The sequence below is a fragment of the Colius striatus genome, chromosome 2, assembly GCF_028858725.1.
Source record: "Colius striatus isolate bColStr4 chromosome 2, bColStr4.1.hap1, whole genome shotgun sequence".
NCBI classification, from domain to species: domain Eukaryota; kingdom Metazoa; phylum Chordata; class Aves; order Coliiformes; family Coliidae; genus Colius; species Colius striatus.
Window position 1 is genome coordinate 58,594,841 of NC_084760.1, and position 26,443 is coordinate 58,621,283.

The window sequence follows — 26,443 nt, forward strand, 5'->3', positions numbered from 1 at the left end:
CATTTAAGTTTCAAGGTTTGTGCATTATAGAACTTTTAAATAGAGCCTAAAAAATGGCTCTGATAGTTCTTTTCTTCTCAAGCTAGAGGAGCAGACAGGTCACTTTGAAATGCAGCTGGTGAGAGCACATTGCATGGAAACCTCACTGAAGGAAATGAGAACACTTTACCCTGGATACTATCAACACTGCTGGACCCAGGCTGAGCATCAGTTCTTGGATCAAGAAAAATAAAAAATCAGATTTTTTTCTGGTTTAGCACCAAAATAGGAGAACCACCTTTTCAGTTCTTCTCTTCTGCTGTCTAGATTGGAAGAAGAAAAGTATGAATATTGGCATTTGCACCAATTTTTCTTTCCTCATCATACTCCCTCTCCATGGAAAGAAGTGATTAGCCTTAGGAAATGCAGAGAAAATAAATTGCTTTCTGCTATTATTTGAAAGCACTATGAAAAAGAATTACTAAATTTAGCCCTCAATTCAGTGTATACTAGGCCAATGATGAGCAGCAAAGCTGGTCAATGGAAAGCAGCTATTCATTTTGAGGCCTTCACAAACAACTGAACAGTAGGTAATGGAGAAAGCCAACAGAGAAAATTACAAAGAACAAAGCTGACATTGCCAGAAACTTTACAGGTACTGACTCCCTCCTTTGACTTAATGTATCTTAGATATTCAACAGCTGGACAACTCGAGAGCTTTACAGTTTGACATTTTATGAAGTGTAGTGTTTTAATAGCCTTTTGCTTTAAGATTTTTTTTTTTTAAATGACACAAGTTATAATCATCTTTTACTTACAACATGAGAAAAAGTTGAGAGGTATTAATAAAGGATCTATTTTTCTCAAGGAGAATAAAATGTTCTTAAAGGAACCTGAGCTTCTCTAGCACTTATATAAAGGGGAGGGAGAAAGTTGAGCTTATTCTAAGTTGAGGTATTTTAAAAGTGTTTATTTAAAAAGGATATTCTGCAGGTATTAACTGAATGGGACTGAGAATTGTACATGAGTGAATTTTGTATAATTAGAAAAGATAGAATATTTCTAACTGAAACTTGGCTTGATTTGAAGAAAGTTACCTTAGAGCTTTTCAAAGTTTGCTATAGTAAAAGCTTTCTCACACAAAGTGCCACAATTTTTCTGGGACAGATGATGCCCTGCTAGCTAGTTACCAAAATTGTTTGCAACACCATGGGAAAAAAACACAACTGTATTGGAATGTGTGCATCTTTCAGCCCAAATTCCCCATCTGGTAGCAGCATTTTAGTTGTAAATGACTCAGATGAACTGGAGAGAGACATTGTCATTAAAAGGCAAACTGCAGCATGGCTAGGAACTGTTCAGCTCTCTAAACTGATATTAGCTGAACACTGCCAAGCATATTTTTGTTGTTGTTGTTTTGGATTGGATTTTTTTTTGTTTTGTTTTGTTTTTTTCCCATGCCAACATTTTCATTTATGGAATTCCTAACTGTGAGCAGGATGTTTGAAACCGTGGCCACTAATCTCTCAGGACAGCAAGAGGAAAAGATCTGCGGTAGATGTTTTTTTTGAAGATTCTGGAGAGCCATTCCATTTCTAAATTAGTCTTTTTCTCTGAGTTGTATTTGAGACTAAAATGAGAAGGTTAGTTCTTAAATAGCCAATTGTTTAATTTTTTTTGCATCAAAATTGTCTAGTCTCTCTCATAGATAATAGAAACAAACAGTAATCTATATGAGCATATGTGAATTGAAATATGACTGATCACATAGAATTGTAAGGAATTGACATTGGCATCTGAGAATGTGAGGAACTGCTTCTCAAACTCACAAACCCTCTGCTCTAGCTCATTAGTGTAAGTAGTTGGATTTGATCTGTTTCATATCTTAAGCCTGTAGGAGAGGCTATTCCAAGATAAAAAATAGTGCAAATGTGATATTTAATTTCAAGTGCTTTATGTCTTGCATGTATACGTTACCATAAAGATAGAAGTTGCCTATTGAGGAACACTGCTTTGCATTGAGATCTATGATTTCCAATTGCTGGTCTTCCTGGGTACTAGAAGTGACTGAATCTGGTAGTCTGATGAGTGCAAGGCTGCTGGGGCACTGTCTTCACGTTCAGGCTGTAAAGCAATGTAGAGCTTGTATTTCTGAGATAGTGAAATACACACACAACTGCACAGAGCAACATAGACCACAGTGCCCTATCAGCACCCACGTGAACGCAAACACAGCAAAGGCTGCTTCCCCCTCTCCAGATGATTAGAAGTCTGCTAGAGATGTGCACATGTGTATGTATGTACATCTATGGATACGTACACAATATGCAACACTTCAGTAGCTGGTCTTAAATAATCAAAGGGCTGGCCATAGACCTTACTGGTGTCTCCAGTTGTTGGCACCCAAACAGAAGAGCCTTGGAGTTTTGGAGACCTACTTTAATTGCTGTTAACTCAGATGTCTTCTACTTGCTGTCCAGTCAAGCTTCAAGTTAAGTCTTATTCACATGTACTCACTCAAAAGACCTAAATGGAAGATACTTAGAAACAGGATTTAATGAGAAAATAGACATTGTGTGAAGATGCTTGATATTTGTCTGTCAAAATCCCTCCTGGGAACTTTCACTGAAAACAGTTTTTCCAAGTCAAGGTTTAGAATTTGTCTTATGAGCCACAATACTTAACCTGAGGATTCTTCACCACAGAGCAAAAAAGCAGCGCAATTCTTACAGGAAGGCATCACTGTCTTGGTGGAGGAGGAGAAGTACAGCTTGTTGACTGTCTCAACCTCCCTCTAAATCGAGAAGTGGAGTGAAAATGCTTAAAAAGCTGAAGGCTGTTTCAGCCTTTTAGTTGTTTCAACTAAAAGAATTGTTTTAAAGAGCAAAAGATTTTTCCTAAAGAGCAAAAAGCTAGAAACAGTAAAAGAACTCAAAGAACTCTATCTCTCTCTCTCTCTGGAGACTTTTATACCCCAGACTGCTCTGCCTCCTCCCAGGGCTGATGTTTAACATGGTTTGGGTAGATAGTTGAGGAACATAGTCATGCATGTTTAGCATGTACCTCTTTTAGCTCATTACCACATTCAGAAGTGTTAACTTTAATATTAATATTACATTTAATTAGGTAAAGGTCTCACTGTGGGCACCATGACCTTGCTGAAACTGTTCTGAAACTGTTTGTCTGCTTCATCTCATGGTTTATAGCCAAAACGGGACAGTCTTACCACTGCAAGACTTCCTCCCTCGGCTGCTTCTCATGCCCATCTTTCAGGCCTCTGCCTCCAAGACCTATGTAGGCACTGGCACTTTAAACCTTTTGTGTGCCATTCCCACATCATGACAGACTAAAATGATCCATATGAGGACCAATATGGTGACCAGCTAGCTATTTACAGTCAACTGGTTCTTTTTACCTTCTATGTCCTCTATTTTACACTTGTTCTTCTCTGATCCACCTCAATCCCTTCCTTTCCCCACCTTTATTCTGTCCCCTAAATGTTCCATAGTAAGTCTCATTCATTTGCACAGTCCCCTTAGCACATCCCATAATAAATTTTACACAATCCAAGAATGTTCTTTCCACTGCTTCTTTTACAGAGTTGTACACATGTACACACACACACTCCCCCTCATAGGCAATAACATTCATTAGCCTTCAGGGTGTTCTGAATGAGCTTTCTCAGTTGACTCATCCAAATGGGTTTTGCACTGGGACAAGGATGGTCTGCAGTGCTTTGCTGTCTCTAACAGCACTTTTAAATGACTGGTTAAATAAATCTATAGGATATTTAAGGCCACAAGTTATAAGTGTTTGTGCCAGCCTATAAGGAAGCAAATCCTTTCCCAAATTCTACACTCAATAAAAAAATACCATGTTTACTTGACCACTGAACTGGAATAATAATCAAGAACATAATATGATTATGGTGAATAAGCAGATCCACAGTTTACACCAGATTGCTGATGGAAGCCTCCATTAGAGCTATTACATTCTTCTGTTGAGAAAATGAGATGGAAATACTCCTATAGAATTGTGTGGTATGTTTTTTTTCTCTGATGATATTCTGATTTACATGAGTGGTTTCTAACTGAAGGATTTATTTTTTAAATAGAAGTGCAGGTGGGAGTCAGGCACAATGAGATTTCCTGCTTCACTAGCTAACCCTATGCAGATTAATGATTCACTTCAGCTCTGTCTGAATAATATTAGTGCAGCAAATTATCCTGTATAGTAAGATGCACTTTTGTATGTCTTATGAGGCATTCATAAGAAGATACAGTGCTATAACTTATGGAAGTGTTCCTCTCAATGTGCTTTGCAGATCTCACTGCTGAGACAATTACCAGTGAAAATGAGACCCAAGACTCATTTCGTCTCTCATCTTGAGGATTATGTTGTCTATAATTTGGGAAAGGCTTAAAGGACTATTTAGACTATTTCCCTCCTGCTCCCCTAATTACACTGTGGTCACATGAGCAGAGCAAGTAGAAAAAAGTGCCAGCTGCACTTTGCCAGCTATGTTAATGGTCTATTACATGATACAAGGCAGCTTGGTATTTGCTCTATTTTCACGTTTGTATCAGCAAACTTTGGTCTCAAGGTTGCATTCTGTTGGACTTGTACAAACCAGATGTGCTCTAAGATTATACAACTATTACACCAATTGACATATGTCAGCTTATTGATCCTATTTCAAAAGTTAAGAAGGTCTGCCCTTTCAATTACTTTGTGGAAACAGAAGTTCAGAGTTACAGTATACTAGGAAACTTGGATCCAGAAAGCCGAGGAGGTTCACTTTTCATTTGATTGGAGAAACAAATACAGAAAAAATTACTGATACATTAGACTTTATTGGTATTAGTATTCTCATGCCACTACATTCTAACAGTTTATTTTATAGTAACCAAAACACCATTTGCTAATCAACTTCACAATAAAAGAAGTGTTACTCTCATGCCTGGAGAAAGACAGTTTTCCAGTTGTTTGGAAAGTCAAGTGTTACTTCCATTGACATTCACTTGCTTTGAGAATCATCATACACCTGCCATTAATTTTAGTCTGTTTTTTTCTGCACTAGTTGTTATTGTCAACTTGTTGACAAAGCACATTAAAACCTGGGATACAATATGTTCATTGTCTGTGTCATGGGTTCGTGAGGAGCTGGTAGTGACTAGTGAGGGGATAACCACCTTCTCGATTCATGCTAAAGCTGTACGAGTCCATTTGCCCCCAAAGAAAAGATGGTTCTAAGAAGCATGATTTAACGTCTTTCTTAGTCAGGAAGATCAGGAATACTGTTAACTAGGGCATATTTTTGATACATGTGCTCACTCATCTTCCTGTGACTAAAACAAACATTAACAGCCAACATTTAAAAATTCTGATCTTTACTTGCAACTCTGTTTCTCTGCCCAGGAAATAATTTTGTTTTATATGAAACAATATTTCAGTTCTACTCATTAATAGAAACATAAAGGAGAAAAGTGAATGTTTCACATGTCAGTAGTTTGCAGATATCTTGGTGCTGCTGCAGAAGCCACTACAGGATCTCTCAGAGGCAAGAACAGTAGTAGTAGACTGTATTGGGCCAAAAACTGTAACTGAGTAGTAGTTGAAACCAACCCTTCCTATGCATTCTTTCATTTATGTTAACAAACTTGTTTCATTGTCAGGTTTAGATTAAGAGAAATATTGTTCACCTCATTATGATCTGCAATATGTTATTTCATCTCCACTGCTTTTTTAATATCATTTTGTTGCAGTTTCATTTACAAAGTATGCTAAAAATAATCAAAGCCAAGGGTATATAATAAATAGCAGTTAAACTGCACACTATCCCAGAAGGTAAGAAATGAGACTTCAAGCAAATCTTCAGCAGAATGTGCAGGAAATGTTATTGAAATAGGGCTCTAATTTGAGAAGTAACTGTAGAAAGTTTCTCTCACAAAGCCTAGTGTTTTAAAGCAAGTAAACAAAAAAGAATTTCCTGTGTCTCGTGGCTCCACAGAGCCAATGCAGCCAAGATGCTTGCATAGCTGAGTATTTATTTGGCTAAAGGTGGTTTTTAACATTGAATCTTTTCAGCTTTGTGGATTTTAGGAGTTCCACATAGGAAAGCATGTATACACACCTAAGATTATGAATTTATTGTCTACTGTGCCCTAAACTGCAGATCTTCCACAGTAGAAGCCCTAGCAATGTGTTTAACCTTGGTTGTTAACCATTCAACATATGAGCAGTAGTCTTGCTGTGAAAATTTGTGGGGAAACATTTATTTATAAAAGGTTTTTAAAAGTATTTAGAAGTACTGTAGGATGAAATCTCTATTTTGAACATCTGGAGCTGAAAGTGTTTATGTAGTATGACTAGATCATGGTGGTGTAAAAACAATTTACATTGTACATTGGATTCTTTACTGGTGCAAAGGACAGTGTACAAAGTAACTCTTGAGAAACTAGTTCTTTAAAATATAGCTGTTATTTGTTGCCTCTCTTAGAAAATAATAAATAATTAAACACAGCAGCTATTTTCTTTCACTTCAAAGAGCTTAACTGAGGGAGAACAGTTTGGGGAGATATATTAATGTGTTTTTCTCTGTTTGTTATAAACAGTGTCAGTGACACTGATCCAGTGTAGTTACAGTTAATAGTTATTTGTACTCACTGTGGAATATAACTATACATGAGTTTAAGGACATTTGTGAAATAGGGGACAAAGGATTTCATAATTCTTAGTGAAAAAATGGAATGAAACATGTTTTTCCTTGTCTCTGGAGATTTTCTTTTTTACTATTAAAGAAAAATATTGACAAATTGAGATAATCCTCCACAAATGCCCAGTTACGCACATTCTTTTTCAGGTCGAAATAAACTCACACACTTCTTATTCCCTCTGAAAAACTTTAACTTCTGTTGTTAATGATTTGATTCCCTGAATGAAGCTGATGTGGATCTTATCCATGTTCTCAGCATCTACACTGAGGGCAGGAATGAGAATTGCAGATAAACATTTTCTTTGCCTCCATCATCAAATATACTGTAGTATTTGCAGTACTCTGTCACATCTGTTGACACAGAATTTCTATTTTTTAATTAAAAAGCCAATCTGAATCTTCTTTTTCTTTAATTGATTATTGTAGTATCTTCTTTCATCAGTGTTACTGATTGTTGGAGTATTCACAACTGATTTTGTGTGAACTACGTCTGAATCAGGTAGCTTCTTTACAATGACTATCTGATATAGCAAACCTTAAGTATTAAATTAACACTGTTTTCTCCATGATTACTTCTGGCATCTTCATGTGCACTGCAAGTTAAAAATGTAAACTTGCTACATGGTACACTTTTCTAATGGAAATAGTTGTTTCCTTTCCTCTGGAGAATCTAGATCTTACTAGGTTTTAAAAATCAAACCAAACCAAAACTGTGTCACTAACATATGTCATTCAGCAATTGCAAATGTATCATTTGTGGCTTGGTTTCTAGCAAGTCTGTGAACAGAAATAAATCTTGATATATCGAGTAGGCAGGTGAAATGGACTATAATGAGTATTGATTAAATGCTTACATTCTGTTTATAGTGATATTTGATGTATTTCTGTCCTATAAAGTTTATTTATGACTGAGTCATGTGATTGAAACAAGAATCACAGAATCTTAACGGCTGGAAGGGACCTCGAAAGATCATCTAGCCCAACCCTCCTGCCAGAGCAGGATCACCTAGAGTAGCTCACACAGGAACTTGTCCAGGTGGATTTTGAATGTTTCCAGAGAAGGAGACTCAACATCCATCTAGGCAGCCCATTCCAGTGCCCTATCAGACTCACAGTGAAGAAGTTATGTTTTATAGAATGATTTCACCATGATGTGGTTGCTTTTCAATAAGCTAAACCTATGTTTTTTCTTAACACCAATAAAGTTGTAATAGTTTGTCAACTCATAAACAGTGCAGAAACTATATGTCTATAAATACATATACAGAAACAAACCCACTTCTACAAACTGAAAAGACTTGAAAACAAACTTTGCAAATATTTTGCTGGAACTACTGCTTAGCACTTACAAAGTTCTGTGGAATTTAGAGTGCTTTTTAATTCCATTTCTAAAGTCACTGTTGGCCTAATGCAACTAATCTTTTTTCATAAATGTTAGTGAAGAATTTATTTCTGTAGTTAGCTTCAATGGAATCTGAGTCTATATTGCATTTTTAGGGGAAAAAATCAAACATATTTACTGTTCTTAGTTTAGTAGGTATTAAGAAATAAGAATAAATTTATAATTATGTATTTAGATAGATTTTAACAATTTGTCTGTTTTTCAGATTTTCCAGATTGCTTATGTTATTGTGAAAGCAGCTAACTCACCTCGACCTGGGAATTGGATATTAGAGCGTTCACTGGATGGTGTAAACTATCAACCATGGCAATATTATGCAATTACAGACAGTGAGTGCCTGACACGCTACAGCATTCATCCCCGTCCTGGAACTCCATCCTACATAAAAGATGATGAAGTCATATGCACTTCTTATTATTCCAAAATCCATCCTCTGGAGAATGGAGAGGTAAGATCAGATCCATGCACCATAACCTGGCAGAAAAAAAACAACCTTTGCTTAATTGGAAAATATCTGCCTTGAGTTGACAGTGGTTTGGTATGCTTGAAAAATGCAGAGGTAGTGTATGTGCAATTTAAAAAAAGTTATTTTACATTAACCCATATAAATGTGTAGAAGATACACTCTAATAAGTATATTCCAAAAAGTAAACCAAGAGGTAAAAGAGTTATTAGGTAGAAGTAGGCACTAGTACTTTCAGTCAACTTTTGTTGCTTGAAATATGTTCTCCTGTCACTTGAGAACAAAGGTGAGAATACTGGGAAAAATCATGGACCTAGTGAAGTCATTAGGTTTTTCTTTGAGTTACATTTGCCGTCCCTGTGTATAAGCTAGGTAATGATTTTACTCAAGGTTTAGTTTATTGCATTTAAGAGCTTGTAACTGACCCTCAGCCCCTGCATATGCCTATTCATTTTTCTCCTGTCAGAGACCTCAGCTATTTCATCATGAGTCCAGGCAACATGAGTCATGGGACAGTCATTTGTTTTAACCGAGGGCATAAAACAGATGTGGTGGAGGTGAGAATGTGGATTTGTGGTTGGAAGAACAAGGCAAATGTAACAACTGTGGCTGCAAATACTGTGTTTTCAGCCCCTAAAAGGAACAGAGGGAAAACTACGCGTAACAAATTCCAACAACTGCATCTTTTTTCCACAGATTTTTTTTTCCCCAACAGTTGTGTTGCAGACAGCTTGGTAATTCTAGGAAATAACATGAATTGAATGTACACTAGATCTAAAGCATTTATTAATTTGCAGACTCTTTGATGTCTAATGATGCTCTGTGAAATTTTAGCCTCAATATTTATCCTTTTAATTTTTCTGTATCACTTTTTTAATGTCTTATCTCCATATAAAGAGATACAAACTCTTTTGTTCCTCTACATGCCAAACAACTTTCACGTACAATTTAAAAAATATATTTATTTCTGAGTACTGGATATAGATATATGTAGTTTGCTTATGTTCACAGGAAATTTTCAAAGCTACAAAATACAAAGAAAAATACAGTTTTCAGTGAAAATATCCTGCTGATACACTTTAAGGAGATGCAAGCTTGGACCAAAAGTAGTCATATATGAATTGTCAGATTTTAAATCATTTGTACATCTAGGAAAAATCATCACAACTACTTTGTGTTTATCATTGTATTATTTGTAGTTGTACCATTTGAATGGGTATTTGTTCTTTTAAAATTGAGCAGGAGTAGATGAAATGCTGTTTAAAGAAACAATGCATATATATGTGCTACATTTTCAAAAGGTTTCCAACTGGGTTCTTTTTGAGAGGTGAACACAACATGAGTTAGCAGTTTATCACTTGCCAAGAAATTTTATACAGAGGCTTTGGGAGAACACTGAAAATACAACACCAAAGTAAATACTCCAATACTTTATTTAATTTACATTGTTCAGTTTCTTTGATTATCTATTTTTCTTGCAGACAGATATTGATTACAGCAGTCTGCTGTCCTTTTAGTTAAACGAATGCCTCCTTGTGTGCTTCATTTGCTTTCATTGAGTTAAACAGCAAAAGGCTTTTATTCAGCATGCCTGTATATATCCATGACTGAAGCATTGGCTTAAAGCCTGCTGAATTAAGTGGAATGTGATTCCAATCTTAAATGTGCAATTAAGATTTTTTTAACTTGGCCTGATGTGCTGTAGTCTCCTGAACATAGCAAATGACTAGCATCTGATAAACGTTTTATTTAAATGAGAAGAAGAAGACTTTGAAGGGACAAATGCATCTGTTCCATTCCTTTTGGAAAAGGGAAATTATTAGATACAAGTACACTATATGAAAGTCACATGATTGAAGCCACCCTGTTAATCTTACCTCACACATGTGGTTATTAATGTGAGGCATGACCATAACAAAGAGAGAACATCTTAAAATGAAAAATCTAAAACTAGAGACTGGAAGAGTATAATTCCTCAGAAATTAATCAGCTTACATATTCTTTTCCTAAGTAAAACATTACTTTAATCTGTCTGAGTAGCTATAGAGTGCATTGTGAAATACATAGCATTAACACAGAATTAATTCAGATTCTTTTTCATATTTTATCAAACATATAACATAAAAATAATGCAATTCATAGCAATATCAGAGTTACTTGCAATTGTGTTGTGTTATTTGACTGGCTTTTAGTCTTTCAGTGGAACTACATCTATATATCATTTATTTTTAAGCTAGGTTAGGACTGTTGTTCTATGTACCAGATATTACAAACATTCTGTAAGAATGACAGAGTTAGGAAGTATAAATTTAGTACTTTTCCTTTGCCTCAAAACTCATGAACTGTTTAGGCACACCATTCTGATGTACACTGATGAAGTACAAAAGGAACATAGGTCGACAATCCAGTTCAAAAGTAAAATCTACATCTACACTAGTGCCTGAAGTTAAAACTTGTCATCTTAGAAAAAAGCAGAATATATTCTTTTCAGTTAGATTTTCAGTGAACATTTAGTCAGTGACTTGACTAATTAGAGTATTTCCAAAAATATTATTTCTAAGCAAAATATTTTGTGCATTTAATAATGTCATTATTTGCACTAGTAATAAATATTCTCTTGAGCAATCACACAGTTAGAACCAACAACTAGATTTATCTTCAGGTCAATGTATCACAGAATGGTAGGAGTTGGAAGGGACCTTTAGAGATCATCTAGTCCAAACCCCAAACTTGCACTTGTGTAACTAGCACCAGTTTAAGTTTGCTCAGTCAAATGTGCATAAACGATCTGTATACCAGGAATTATTTACATAAAATAATTTTATTTAATATCTTTATGAATTAATGCAAAACTACATGACAGCTTTTCAAAGAACAAAATTGAGAAATTCTCAAATAAGGAAATTTCTCTAAAAGTGTAGACTTGAATGCAGAAATATTGTTAGCATTCCAGTTTCTATACTGTCTTATCACTGACCAGTGATACCTAAAAAATGATAAGGAGACCATAGTGTCTCCATATCAAACTGGCAAAGGTAGACTTTTAGCATCTATGTTGCTGGTATGCCATCAATAACTGTAAGTGCTAAAGATTCCCTAAAGAGTATTTCAAAATGAAAAAGCAAGTTTCACCATTTCAGTGTCCCCAAGGCACAAAAAGAACTATAGGAAATCAGTCATGTTAATGAGTTACTCATTAACTTTACTGAATTGATGTTTCTTGCTTTAACAGTAATTTTTTTGCCATTAACTAAAAAAGAGCCATTTATGTACAGGTTAAGAACTGGCAAGATGAAGCTGCTATTTTCTAGGAAAGAAGAATGACCATTTATGCTATTTTCATCTTTACTTAAACTCTATATCGGAATGACATTTGTTTTTTTCTTTACTTCCTCGGGTGATTATTAGGTTGAGAACTAAAAATTAGTGGGTTACTATAGTGATTTTTGCTTCATTTCCCTGGCATAGGAGCCTCTGATGTTTAAATCTAATTTGCACCTTTTTTAATTGAAATCTTTCTTCTGCTAGACTACAATTTGTGTCACAGTTTCTTTACCCTGATGACTAGGTGGATGTAAGGCTCTGGACATTAGCTTTCAATGCTGTAATTTCTGTTTTTCTGAGATATGTGAAGGTTTCTTTTAGGAAATGCTCATTTGAAAAAACATGCATAGTATTTGTATTTTCATATATGGGTATCTTCCCTTTTACTTGCAGTTTTTTTTCAGAGCTGGACCCTCCAAAGATTTTAGGTGCATCAGCTGATCACTGATGACAGGGAAATATATATCTTTTCATAGAAAATGACACATTTTACATGACCTGTAGTTTGATAGGAAATAAAATAGGAGGTTATACTTAGAAAAAAATATTCTTCAAACATACATAGATTATGAATATTTTTGTATAGGCTAGGAGAAAATATTTAGGTCAAAAACAAGTGTTTTGTTATTTCTTTAATATAAAGTACTTCTCTGTGCGAGAAGAGATTAAAAGTCAAAGCTAGTGAAGACCATGAGAGAAAGCTATAATTAATCTGATGAGAAAGAAGTCAGGTAAAGAACAGATTTGTATTCTGGGAAACAGAGTTTTGGTACAATGAGACTTTCTGAAAGTAAAAAAAAGCAGAACAATCAACCAAGAGGAAGAGTCTTTATTTAATTTCCACCTCATTAAATCTTACTTGGAATAACTGACTCCCTTGTCCATATTAGTTTCATCACAGTCAGCAGTTCTGATAGAAAGTTAGTTTTCAAAAGTTATAATCATTATTGTGTTGTGGGCAGTATGTAAATGTAAAAGCAGAAGAAATCCCTCTGTCTTTGGGGGCAGAATGTGTTTTTGGAAGATGTTGCCTCAAAGGATATTTCTAGAATTGAGTAGAATTTAGGTTACAAAGAAGTTATAAATACTAGGCATTATTTGTCAGTTTGTCAGTTTTGTCACTTTTTCAGCTCATCTTGATGTGTTGATGGATGCATATTCCAAATACTTTTACAACTTTACATCAGACTTCTCTGGAGTTCCTCCACTCCTAGCATCTTTTGGCAATTATTTCCATATATCTAGTCCCTGCTGTACAAAGAATCATCTCCTTTTTTTTCATTTACTTAGTTACCACTGGTTTCATCTGATGAACTGCCATCCTTATACTAAAAGATTTGGTGAGCAGTTAATTTGTAACCACTTTATTGTCATTTATCATTATTATATATGTCTAATAATTCAGTTCAGAGAATGAATTGTCATGTCTTTACAGTGGGAGAGGTAGTACTAACAGACCATTTTAGCAAATTTCCTAAGGGAGAATTTCAGACATTAATTCCTGAGCAAGAGAGAATACCAGACAATAGACTCAGTTGATGTGGACTCACCTTGAATAGTGTGCAGTTCTGGCCCCCACAATTTAAGAAAGATGTGAACGTCTTTCAGTGAATCCAAAGAACGACAGCAAAGCTGATGAAGGGGCTGAAATGCATGTCCTGTGAGGAGCAGCCAAGGACTTTGGGCTTGTCTAATTTGTAGAGGAGGCTGAGGGGTGACCTCGTTGCTTTTCAAAGCTTCTTGGGAGAGAAAGGTGCTTATCTCCCTAAGATCCAGTGATATGACACATGGGAATTGTTCAAAACTGTGCCAGGAAGAGTTTAGTCTGAACATTAGGAAGCCTTTCCTTACTAAGAAGGAAGTCAAACACTGGAAGAGGCTTCCTAGAGAGCTGGTCAATGCCCCAAGCCTGTCAGTGTTTAAGAGGCAGTTGGACAATGCCCTTAACATGCTCTAACTTTGGTCAACTCTGAATAGGTCAGGCAGTTGGACTAGATGGTTGTCCAACTGAAATATCCCATTGTGGTATAATTCAGCTTCTTAATTTCTTTTTTTTTTCTTAAACCATATCTGATGTTAAATGAAAAGTACCTGGCAGTGTTTTCAGAAATATATTAAAATTCATATGCAGTGCTTATGAAGGATTTCTGAGATGGCTGGCTCTTCATAAGTAAACAGCATGATATTATTTCCGTGTTCTCAAAGGTAAAAACTGGAGACTGAAGGACTTTGGCAACAGCTGTTTGTGTGAACAATGGAGCCTAAGGTTTTTTGAGTCTTAATGCTAGCCTTTAAAAAGAAATTTCTTCCTGCTTACTGTATGGCTGTAGCCAGGAATACAGTATGGTAAAGGTAATGACAGTATTATTTCTCATGCCTTCAGCTGCAATCACCTTAGGCATTTCTCATGAGTATGCTAAATTTCCATATATTTGAGGTGCATTTCTGTACATTTCCTTTGACTATTTGTGGTTATCACATGTGTTGTCTTGTACCAGTATTTTTTTATATACTGCCATTGCAAAAAATGCATAACAGAAGAAACTGGGTAACAATCTATTAAAAAATTTAAACTGATTCTACTTCCAGCATCACAGTTTAGACAAAAAAAATAGATAAATTAATGCAATCTGAGTCAGAAATTTAAAAATAGAGCTTATTGAATAACTTTTTTCAGCTTGACATCTGAACAAGGAAAATAATAATTTATATTATTTTCAAAAAATTAAATAGAATTTTTTATTTTGATTGATATGAGTTGTTCAATGTGAGGCAAATTGGAAACATTTTATTCAGTCACTTTCTTTTTTTAAATGCAAAGATAATGAAAACAAATTTTAAAAAAACTGTGAATGAAGGACATGTGACAGTCTTTTGCCTAGAAAGCAAAAGAAAGCTTCAGCTGGTAGAGCTCTTATTAGATGCAGTCCTTGCATCCAAGAATATGTCCTGCATCCCAGTTTTTTAGCATGGGTCAGGCTACCTAGCCAGGTGGCATAGCTTCATTTTTAAAAAAATAAAATGAGGCTTTCTCTGGACTGATATCTAAGTATTCTATCAGCTTAGGATCATTCTAATCTTGCTTTTCTGTCTTACATGCACAATTAGTGCATATAAGTGATTTTGTAGTGATTAGTAATGGGGACAGCCAATAGGATCCTTACATAAATGGTACCTGTTATTAAAGATCTTTCCAGCTGAAGTCTTATAACCTTTGAATCTGTTTATCTCATTTAATCCAGTGTCCCACCACTTCAGTGGTTAAACAGTCACTGGTAACCACTGGTAACTGTAAGTGGTTAACCACTTACATGTTCAACATCTGGATTACTCATACTGTGTTCTTCCTATTGGTCTTGGTTTATATTTTGCTTGCCTCCCCTCCCACTCCCAACTTCGAGCTACAGTAGCTTCAGGAAGTCTTATGGTCAAGGTAATTTTGATTACCTTTTTGTGTATGGCTGATCTCAGTGAAATGACTGTGTTAACTTCTGCTGGTGAATATCCTTTTTTTGAGTGGTTTTTAAAAGCATAACTTAGCCTAAAAAGAATATTTATATTCTTCAATAATTTTGTCACAAAATTTTCAGTTTGACAAATCATGAAAGAAACAGTTAAGAAAAAAAAGAAATAAACCAGATTTGAGGTTTGGAGAAAGCATTTTGTTGCTCTTTGTGATTTAGTAAAAGTAAACTTGAGTAGCTAATTTCAGGAAAATAAAGACATTTTAAACTGTTGCCAAACAAATGGATACATTTTCCATATTCCATATAGATAATGCTATATTATCTCACTAATATAAAATTATTAGTATTTCCTAATTTCCTAATAGACATTCATAGACATGGAAAAGCAAAAAAATTAAGTAAGCATTTCACTTACATGTTCAATATCGTAGGATAACTTTGAAAACATCTAGAATTTAATTTAAGATAAAATGATTTTATTCTGCATGATAAGAATAGTCTTCACCATAATTTATTCAAATCTTGTGCAACTAATCTTGCAAGTCAGTAATTTTATAATTACATTATAGCAGTAATCACTGTTAGTTTTTGCGGGAGAAAAGGAGAGGAGTAACGTTTTAAAGTTGTTAGTTCATACTGAACTTGAGTTTCCGATATTTAATATTACAGGAAAAAACCCTACATTTAAGTAGAATAGCAGTCTCTCCTCATTGTAAAAACAAGAGGAAGGACATTTACTGATACATCTGTGTGGGCCAAGTTGGAATGATAATTTCTTCTGTGTAGTTAGACACTCCACTTTTCTGTCTTGGTATTTCTTCTGTCCCTGAGCAGAAACTCTGTTGTAATTTCTACCATTTCTGGAAAAAAACAAGAAAATATGATTAATCATATGAATCATAGTAAAACTGCAATATATGAAGTACAGACTGTGCAGAGCAGTCTTTCACTTTAAAGAGTCAAATTGATTAGATGATTTACCTTTTTTCCTTTATTGATTGCAATGCTTACTGGAAAGAAATGAATGTTGCACATATTTATATGGATGTATGGTAGTTTTACCAAATTATAAAAGGAGGATTCATGCCTGTAAATGAGGTTTATAACTCAACATACTCTTTTAGTGTTGCAAGGGGAAATGGTACATCTAAGTCTTTGCATTTACCTACAATGACCTAAACCTGTCTTCATGTTGGATCTGGTAGCTGATTTTTGAACAGTAGTAGATTTAATTTCTGCAGCAAAACAAGAACACTGAGTACTTGGGAACTTGGTGAGGTTTTTTGCTCTTCTGCTTGATATGGGGAACTTAAGATCCCCAGTGGGTGATTGTTTTAGGAGTCAGGGAATTGATACTTGAAGACCTTACCCACACAACTGAAATACTTTATAGAAAATTTTGCTTACATTAAATACTGATTTTAAGTGCTATCCACTAAGAGGTAAAACCACAAACATTTATTTACTTTGACTATCACATTTTGTGTAGGGTTGTTGTACTGAGATAAGAAGATAAAACCACAGCTTTATAAGGGGTTATTTTGTCTGGGTTTTTTTTAGTAGTTTTTAACAGTCATGGAAAATTACTGGGAGAAAAAAAAGCAAGAGAAAATGCAAGAACCAAAATACTGCCCTTCTATACCAAGAACACGATTGTACTGAAGGCCTAAAAAACAGTATGAGAAGGTTTTTCAAGCACATCAAAATAATGAAGATGATAGGCATTTGAGATACTATAGGACTACCAACAACAGTTAAGTCCATAGCAGGTGAATTCTGTAGCTTGAACTCCCTATACAGGGACATAAAGAAGTAGCCACAGTAGAGCTTTTTTTTCTGAAGAAGTTACACGAAAGTCTGAAGGAGAAACAGTTTTAAAAGAACAGTTTAAAGGCCTTAACACACTTGCTCCCCAGCTTTTACTACTGAGCACAATGTCATATGGTCTGGAGCATCCCTTTGGTCAGTTGGGGTCATCTGTCTCAGCTGTGTCCCCTCCTAAATCCTTGTGTCGTCCCAGCCCACTCACTGGCAGAGCAGTGTGGGAAGCAGAAGAGACCTTCATGTTGTGCAAGCAGTACTCAGCAATAAGCAAAACATCCTTCTGTTATCAATGCTGTTTTCATCACAGATACAAAACATAGCCCCACATAAGATACTATGAAGAAAATTAACGCTCAGCCAAAACCAGTGCACTAGTCTACTACACGTGTCATATATATGTTTTATATATCAGAAATGACATCTGAAAAACTCAAACAGTTGACTTTTTGACAAAACCTTGCCAAGTTTAGTTTTTGTAGCCAAAGTAAGCACAACTATTTTTGTAATGTGCAGCAATTAATGATAGGGACAAAGAACAAAAAGTTGTTTTCATGCACATCATTCTTTAATCTCCTGTGTTTTACAGAAGATTTATGTTACCATTCCTGGCTTGGGCTATTCATTGTGTACTACTTAGAAATGGATTTTTTTTCCCTGACTTTTGTTTTTTTAGCCCCAGTAAAATATCCCCAAGTCTGGAAAGATCAAGTTCAGAGTGGGAGAAGAATCAAAATTTCTTGTGTTCTACAGCTGACTGTCCTATTTATTCTTTGTTTTTAAAACATTGTAAATGGTTTTAAAGGCATTGAATGCTCACTAATCAAAGGGATCCCATGTGGTTTTCAAAAGCATTCATCAACGCATGTTCCAAATAATATTACACAAATTTTGCTAGAACTTAGACTCCAACACTATACAGTAATTGTAACGTGCTTTTCCACATATGGGTCTGCAATGCAATAAAAAAAACCCCAAATTTTGTTGAAACTTCCCCACTTCAAAACTTCAGAGTTACAGTGAAAAACAAGAATGCAGCAGTAATGTAAAGCATATTACAGCAGTTTGTTTAATGATAACATTCAGGAGCAGATGTACTTGTTTACTGTTTGAACAGCTTAAATCCTCACATTCTCCCTCTTTAACATCAGCAGTTGTGTTTGGCAGCCCTTTGCAACTACTTACAGCTGGACAAGTTCCCGTGGATTTTCTTTCTACTGGTCATCATTCTATTCTGGCAGTATTTATCTAAAATTCCACAGTGCACTGCACAGTACATCTCATTCAGGACAAAATCTAGTGGAAAGTGCCATGAATTTTTAGGAAAACCATATAATATATTAGGAAAATCATAAGATCTTAGTAGGAGAGGAGAGATGTGTGGGTTTGTTTTGGGTCTTTTGGGGATTTTTTTTTTTGTTTTTTTGGGGGGATTTAAAAAAAATTGCTGTTTGGTTTGGCATAGTTAGAAGCCTTTTAGTTAAATCTGGGGCTCAGTTTTACTTCTTGTTATAATCCACAAGAAAACATAACTTTCATGTTTTAGTCATTCATTTGGAATTACATATCCCATTCATGGTCATTGTCCAAAAGGAAGTGTACTACTTTCAAAAGTAGTACTGAAAACATATCCTCTTCAGATAATGTGCCATCTGACTTCAATGCTTAAAAAAAAAAAAAAAAACAAACTAATTTGGATTCTTATGTTGTGCTTTTTGATTACTTATGAAGAATGTATTTGACATACCACTATATTTCGTCCTTTAAACAGACAAGTGGTCATTTAACTCAGTAATGCCAGCATGTTTTACCTTTACTTGATCAAAACTGAGACTAAAATGATTTTCAGAATTGCTATGCACCTGGAGCTGCCATTGCCACATGTCATTAACTTCATATGTCTTCTTTTCTTGTTCTAATCTGCTTGCTTAAGGGGAGCAACTGTATGATACTGACAAAACGTAAACCAGAATAACAGTGGTCATACATGTTTTCAGACATCAGAGGTCAGACCACTGTTACATATGGTGACATTTAAAATCACTATCATTTGATGATTTAAAATCCTAATTCACCTGTGGTATTGTGTGTTAGACTCTATAGCACATTGCCAACTTACCTACTTGCAGATAACTCTTAAAAACATTGATTCTGTGTATTTCATCTTTGAGAATGTTCCTGTAAGAGCCAAGCCTTTAACTTTTTCTCCAGCTACCTTGTTAGTTATTGCTAAGCACAAAATAACCTTTTACTGTATTAAGAGATGGAGTCTCACTTGTGAATACACTTTGTAGTGCCAGTAGAAGACAGGCTGTCGTAATTGTGTTACAGTATTTCAGGCCTCATATATTGTCAGATATAGACTTATTGCCTGCAATGTGCACACTTGTTGCTGAAACTACAGTGTGGTGTAGTGTTCCCACTTAGTTAAGAGAGTAACAAAAAGAAAATAAAAACTAGAATTGACAAATACACTTTCAAGGTAATAAAATTTCTTATTATTCTGTGACGTATTAATAACTGTTGTTCTGACAATGAGCAGTTTGTTTAAGAGTATGCAAGAAGATGTCTTTGACAAATTGTTTCTTGTCCAAAAATGACAAGCATGAGAATTACAGGAATTGTAGAAAAGCAGTGGCTAGAATAAGCAATTTAAGTTTCAAGTGAAATTGCAAAGAGGAAAATGACAAAAGCAAGTTAATCAGAACTGAAGAGATGAAGCATTATTTGGCTTAAGCTGTAGGGTATAGTTGTCAGTGACACAATAGTATTTTCTAAATAGTTCACTAAGCTGACATTTGCCTGTATTCTTAGGGGAAATGAGTTAGTTCAGATAGAGTTTGACATGCATAGCCCTTGACATTTCAATGTAAGTTTAAGCACTGCATTTTAAGCAGCTCTTGTACTCATTAGCAAGGCACAGAAGGGAGTTGTGCTTTCACTTACTAATCCATTAATTTATTAAGATAGTGAGATATTTATTAGAAATACAGCAAATCTTGCCAAATATACTATTTCTTATATAAAATTATCATAAATATATATTTACAATGAAAAATTGAGTGCTGAGTTCTGGCATATGCTTCCATCTACTATTCTTGCTAAGAAACCAACTCTGATGTTGGTTTAAGGTTTGCACTAACAAAACTCAAAGAACTTCAGTCTTTAGGGGTTATATATAAGGTGTCAAGAGATTAATTAACAGTAATTTTACAACTACTGCAAATGAGCTACTTGAAACAGATAGTTAAGGCTGGTATTGGGTAGGAGAATTATGAGAACTATTGAATCACTTGGGAAAAAATTGATGTTTCGTACGGTCCATCTTCAGATTGATGTGCTTGCGTAACTCAAGAGTGTAAATTGTGGAGTACCTTTCTCATTAAATTAAGACTGACATACCTGTCTTCTCCACTGCTGCTATCGAGTAGCAGGTCTTTTCGTGTAGGAAGCTTTTCTCTCCTTTATGCTGCTGTTGGAGATTAACTTTTAGTGAGAAATTTACCTTTCTTGGCAATATTTTAGGTGACTGACTTTTCTCTTGCACTCTGCAGCCTAAAGCCACAACTGTACCAAAATAAAGGCAAGCAGAGTCTGTGTCTCTTGATTCAAAAATAGAGATTCCCATGGTGGTGAAGATTAAAAACTGGTGACTTCCAATACCAGGAGGAAGGCTCCTTCTATGCCTGCAGATGGACAGCTACATGATACTTGTGTCTGCTGGCAGGTAATGGGCTGGGAGCTCTGTTCAATGAGGCCTGTGAGCCAGCTCTGCCTAAATCATCCAGGAGCACCAAGAGGAAATGGTGACTGACATTGGTGGTGGACCCCAAGTTGAACATGAGCTAGCAACATGCCCTTGCAGCAAAAGAAGCCAAGAGTATCCTGGGTTGCATTATAGTGTTGCAGGTTGAGGGGGGTGTTCCTTCCCTGTATGGTCAGAAGTGATCAGAGCACACCTGGGGATCTGTATCCTGTTCTGGGCTCCTTAGTACGAGATACGTGGACGTTTTGGAGCAAGCCTAGAAAATGGCTGGGAAGATGGTTAAGCACTTGGAGTATCTGTCCTATATATTCCAGCTGAGAGGGTTGGAATTGCTTATCCTTGAGAAGTGAAGTCTCACAGAGATTTTATCAAAGTGTAGAAATATGTGATGGGGTGCAGGGTGATACTTTGTTCTGGAGACCCTTCATAAATACAATCTAAATAAGTCCATGTTCATCTGTGTACGAGACTTGTCTAATGCCAAAAATGGCAGAAAGTTTCTTAGGCTACATCTATCATTTCTCAGTGGCAGAAACTGAATTAAATCTAACTGGAGCGGATTTCAAGTCCTCTAAAGTGTCTGTTTTGCAGAAGCTCAGTAGTCAAGTTTTACATTACCCCAGCATCTGCAAAAGTAACCATACCCAGCAGCTTACTCTGCAAGTTACTCACTGTGCTAATTAATACCTACCCTTAAAGAGTGTTGGAAAGAGGTGATATAATAGGCACATTAGAAACAAGAACTTGTTTAGGAATGACTGAGAGTCTTGTGGAAGAGAGGCACTGTGGATTTAAGAATAAAGAAAATCAACAGAAATAAAACAATGCATGAGGTCTCTATAAAATAAAATTCAGCACCTAAATTAGGACTGCATGGATTTGACATTATATCAGCAACTGCCCAAACAGAAGTGCATCTTGCCAAAGGCAGGTGAAGACTATAATATCAGCCTTCTGTAGCCCTTTGGCAGACTGCATATGTGTCAGAATAGAATGTAGTGCAAAGAGTATTTCTTTAACACCTGAATGTTCTTGGTGCAGCTAGTAAAGGAATCTAAAAATTTAGTCCAAAATGGTTGACAGATCCTTAGCAGGAGTATTAACAGTGAAACAACTGTTATGTAAAAACAACCTGAAAATACTCAAAATGCAACATCCCAGGTGAATAAAATCTGCCAAAGTACATTTTGTAAATCATAAGAGATGTTCAATCAGCTAAAAACGTTTTAGACAGCCTACAGTTCATTAAAAGATATGTTGCACTCACATGTATGCTACATTTCAGAGTGATTCCAAAAATCCTACGGCGTCTTTAAACCATAAACTAAGGAAAGATAATAGATATTAAAAGTAAACGAGCATCATTTATGAATAGAAGTCATGTATTTTCCTCCAAATGAGAAAAAGAAGTAGGAAAATAAGCTCCAGCAAATGAAATGTTAAACCGCAATCGAGATGTGAAAAAAAGATTCTGAGTGACTGAGTATGAAGCTGAAATAAACCTTTTTTCAAACACATCACATTCAAGAAGTCTGTCAGAGGATTGGTGGGCTGAAAGATGATCAAAGAGCATTCAAGGAAGATAAGGTCATTGCTGAAAAACTAAATTAATGATTTGAATCACTTTTTGCTATGGAGACTGTCAGAAGGGTTTCTGTACTGGAAACATTATTTACAGGAAAGGAGTTGGAGAAGCAGTCACAAACTAGGTTGTTAACTGAAGAGACACAGAAATAATTCATAAATTGGAGAGTGAAAAGGAACTCAAGGCTAACATAGGTGAATTACAACAGTTATTATTTATCTTCTGACTTACAAATATTCTCAATATCTAGGGAGTGTGGAATGTCAAAAGAAACACCAGTTTTTTAGAAAACTTCCTTAGGAATCCAAGGAAACTACAGATCTGGAAACCTGATACCTGTGTCAAGCTAGTTAGTAATAATGTAATGAAGAATAGATCTGGTAGAAAGATGTATTTCTTTGTTCCAATTTAAGAAGTATTCAGTAAATTTAGTAGAAGGCAAGTTTAAAACGAGCAAAAGAAAGATCCTTTTCCCTATGACATAAATGAGATGAGAAAATCCTTATTATATGATGGGTGTAGATTTTAGAAGGTGACCTGGATTGAAGGCGAGACAAAGTTGATGGAAATCCTTACCAAATCTATAAAAACTACCTATAGGTCAGTATATTCTTGAGGAAGTATTGTGTATACTTGTCTTTGGCTTATTGTTAGCATGCTGTTTTGGCTACTGTATAAGGCAGACTACCATGCTTGATAAGTCTTTTGTTTCTGTCATGGTCCAGACATTCTTATGTACTGAGATGACCTGTGAATTTCTTTAGTAGTGTTTATGTTGTTCAGCACATTTCTGGGCAATCTGTAAAATCAGAAAACTCTGTAATAGTAGCATTTGTTGGTAATGCAAAATTTAAATAATAGAATCATATAATTGTTTCAGTTGGAAGAGACCTTTAAAATCATTGAGTTCAGCCTTTGTCCCAGCCCTATCAACCACTAGATAATTTGCTCTATTAGCAGCTTATGATACTAAATGAAAAATACTGTATGAAAATCAGTCTTGCTAAAAGCAAAATAGAAGAATTATACATGAATGCTGATGGGCTAATGTTGGACTAAATTATCTTCCGAGTAGAAAAATAGTTCTCTGAAAAAAAAAAAAGTTGATTTAACATCATAGTGAAGTTCAAAGATAAAAAGTTCTTGACTACTCATAATTTCCTCAAATGAAAAAATGGAACACTGTCACAGAAATAATTAATGATCTGATTTACAGATCTGAAAGAAAAAAAGAAAAAGAAAATCTGAACCCCACTAGAACCAGTTATTTTTACTTTTTTTTTTTTTTTTGTATGAAGCAAATTTCCTGTCATTGGGACATTGGTCTGTAGTGATGAAAAACATAATTGTGGAAAAAAAGGGCGTAGACTAGTAATAAAGAAAAGGACAACTGGTAGACATTAAACCCTATGACTCAGATTCGGTCTAGCTCAGGAAACATTTAGACTGTTCAGTCAGAGGAGGTGATATTTTATGAGAGGAATCAGTCTCTAAATGCCTTGTTTCTTATATTCCTTCCTGATTATTTTCTGCTGGCCTCTCTTGGAGACAGGACATTGAATTAGGTAGATCTTTGGTGTTACAAAATGTTTTTTATGTTTTTCTATTTAACTAGGGTATGCATTTTTTTCTGGTAGAAGTTTTGTTCAAATCAAACACAGAAGACAGACAACTTTATAACTAAAGTAACTTGAATATATATTGCTAAGTCAAATCCTGTTTACCATCTTGATTCATGGTTTAGATGGTGGGGCACAGTGCACCCTCAGCAGGTACACCAGAGGGTTGTTTAGCAGGGGAGTTGGATCAGATGATCCAATTTAAAATTCTTATTGTTCATTCCTGATTAATGACAAATGTTACTATACTACTCTTAGTTTCTTTCTTATTCTCTTTTTTGAAGAGTATGAGCAACTTAGTTGGACACTCTTCAAGTTGATTCTAAATGTTTCTAGGGAGAAATTAATGATTTCATCACAGATGTTGAGATGAGAAATAATTTAGAGTGAGGTTGCCTGTGTAAAATTTTCCTTTCAGATTAATTTCCTATTTTTATTGTCATTTTGGTGTACAGGTTTGAACAGGTGTCACATTTCACTCAGGACATAGATCCATTTCAGTAATTATGAGACTTATTTTTTATTTTAAAGTGAATTGTGAAACATTTAAAACAAGTATGAAAGACAATATAAGTGAATGGCATAGTCTCTACTAGTTTACCCTTGCTAAATAGATGTGATGCTGGCAGATAGACCCATGAAACATTTTAAAAAGGGGATCTGTTCTAAAAAGGATCCCTCTTGTTTTATTTTCTTAATTTACATTTTAATTCTGTAAAATTGCCACTCCAAGGTGGTGGGTTTTTTTCCTGTTGCTGTCCTAAGACTAAATTTATTCTTTACAAAAAATAAAAAAGAAAAAAAAGATATGACTGTTATTTTTCAGCAGTGTCATTTAGTTTTGTTTGGGATTAATATTTTAACTCTCTGTGAGGATTTGTTTTTTCATACATGGACTTTTACCTACATCTTTCTCCTCTCACCCCCAAAAGCTTTTTTTTTTTTTGGTCTTTTTGATGAGATAATAAAAATTCCATGGTGCTTATAATCAAAGTGCTGTTGCTATTTCAGTGTGAGCTAGTGGACGTTTTCAGCTCTACTTCAGATATATTTCATCTTTATCTCTGGAATAGATAAAGTTCAGTCTTTAGTACTCTACTTCTTTAAACCATAACCTATCTGTGTTTGATGCCTCTAAGAAAGGAATCTCTTGGATCCTCTTTAAAGGAAGAAGGTGACAGTGTAAAAAAACACTCAAAAGAAATGTATTTCTTTGCTTCCAGGTAAATATTCTGCAAAGACATCTTTAGGCATATGTTTTGACTAAAATCTTGCTTCTTTTGGAAAGATCTATCAATTTCCACTGCACCTATTGCCACCACAACCAGGCTTCTTTTGAAGTTTACTTTCCACACATGTTTTCTACTCTTTCAGTGGGGACTTGTGCAGTTTGCTCTCTCTGGTCGTGTGGTTTTGTACTGCTTGTAGCCAGTCATTTCTCATTCAAGAACTCTTCTTCACTTGCTCTGGGATTTTTATTATAATCTTTTGTTTGTACCCTTTCTTTTTCATAGCATTTTCTTCTGTTCCTTTCCAACCCTCTCCTTTAAGTTAATTACTTGTAGTCAAGAGCAAAATTGAGCCAGAGCTCAAAGTAATAGGGTTGCTAGGACTTCAGGAGGAGTAGCGTGGAGATAACATGGCAGAAACATTGAGGTGCTGATTCATACTTAGGCAAGACATGACTAAGATATGACTCCTGTATGACTCCAAGTTACTTGAATCGAGTATTTTCCATTGATCTTTTGTACCTATGAATTCAGTGGAGTAGTTTGCTAGACATTATGAAGTTTAGTGTATCCCTGTTGGTGGTGAAAATAATTAAGTTAATAATTGCGCTTAGCCAGCAAAAGATAGGAGTTGCTCAATGAACCTTCTATGTCAAGTACCTGCAAAAACTCCAGGAAAGGACTACTGTTTGACTGGAAGTAGTTTTGTCTCTTTCTTTGGTGTGAGGCAGCCACTGCTGAGTGAGTGCCAGCTGGCATTCTGAGTGCAGCTGTTTGCCTAGAACGGTGGTAATATGATCATGTTTGGTGATAGAACGTGGCTATGTGGCCTGACCTCTCACTCAGAGCACTGAAGTAAGGTACACAACATGTTCATTGCAAGGAATAAATAATTTTATTCCTTATAATGTTCCACACATTTGGCTCAGCATCTGAACATTCTCTCAGTGTATCAGCCTGTAATAAAAATGCTCCAATTAAAATGTAACACTTCAGACTACAGGAAAATTAATGGTTTCTTTCCTCCCTCCCCCCAGGCGCTCATTAACAGTATTTTGCTCTACCTGACCTTC

General features: G+C 35.3%; 1 protein-coding gene across 1 annotated transcript in view; it reads left to right on the plus strand.

Moving 5' to 3' along the window:
* Positions 1–26,443, plus strand: part of LAMA2 (laminin subunit alpha 2) — a 361,557-nt gene that overhangs the window by 99,028 nt on the left and 236,086 nt on the right. Inside the window, exon 4 of the mRNA XM_061990653.1 lies at positions 8,302–8,544. Within this exon, the coding sequence (XP_061846637.1) occupies positions 8,302–8,544 (243 nt within the window). The remainder of the gene's footprint in view (positions 1–8,301; positions 8,545–26,443) is intronic.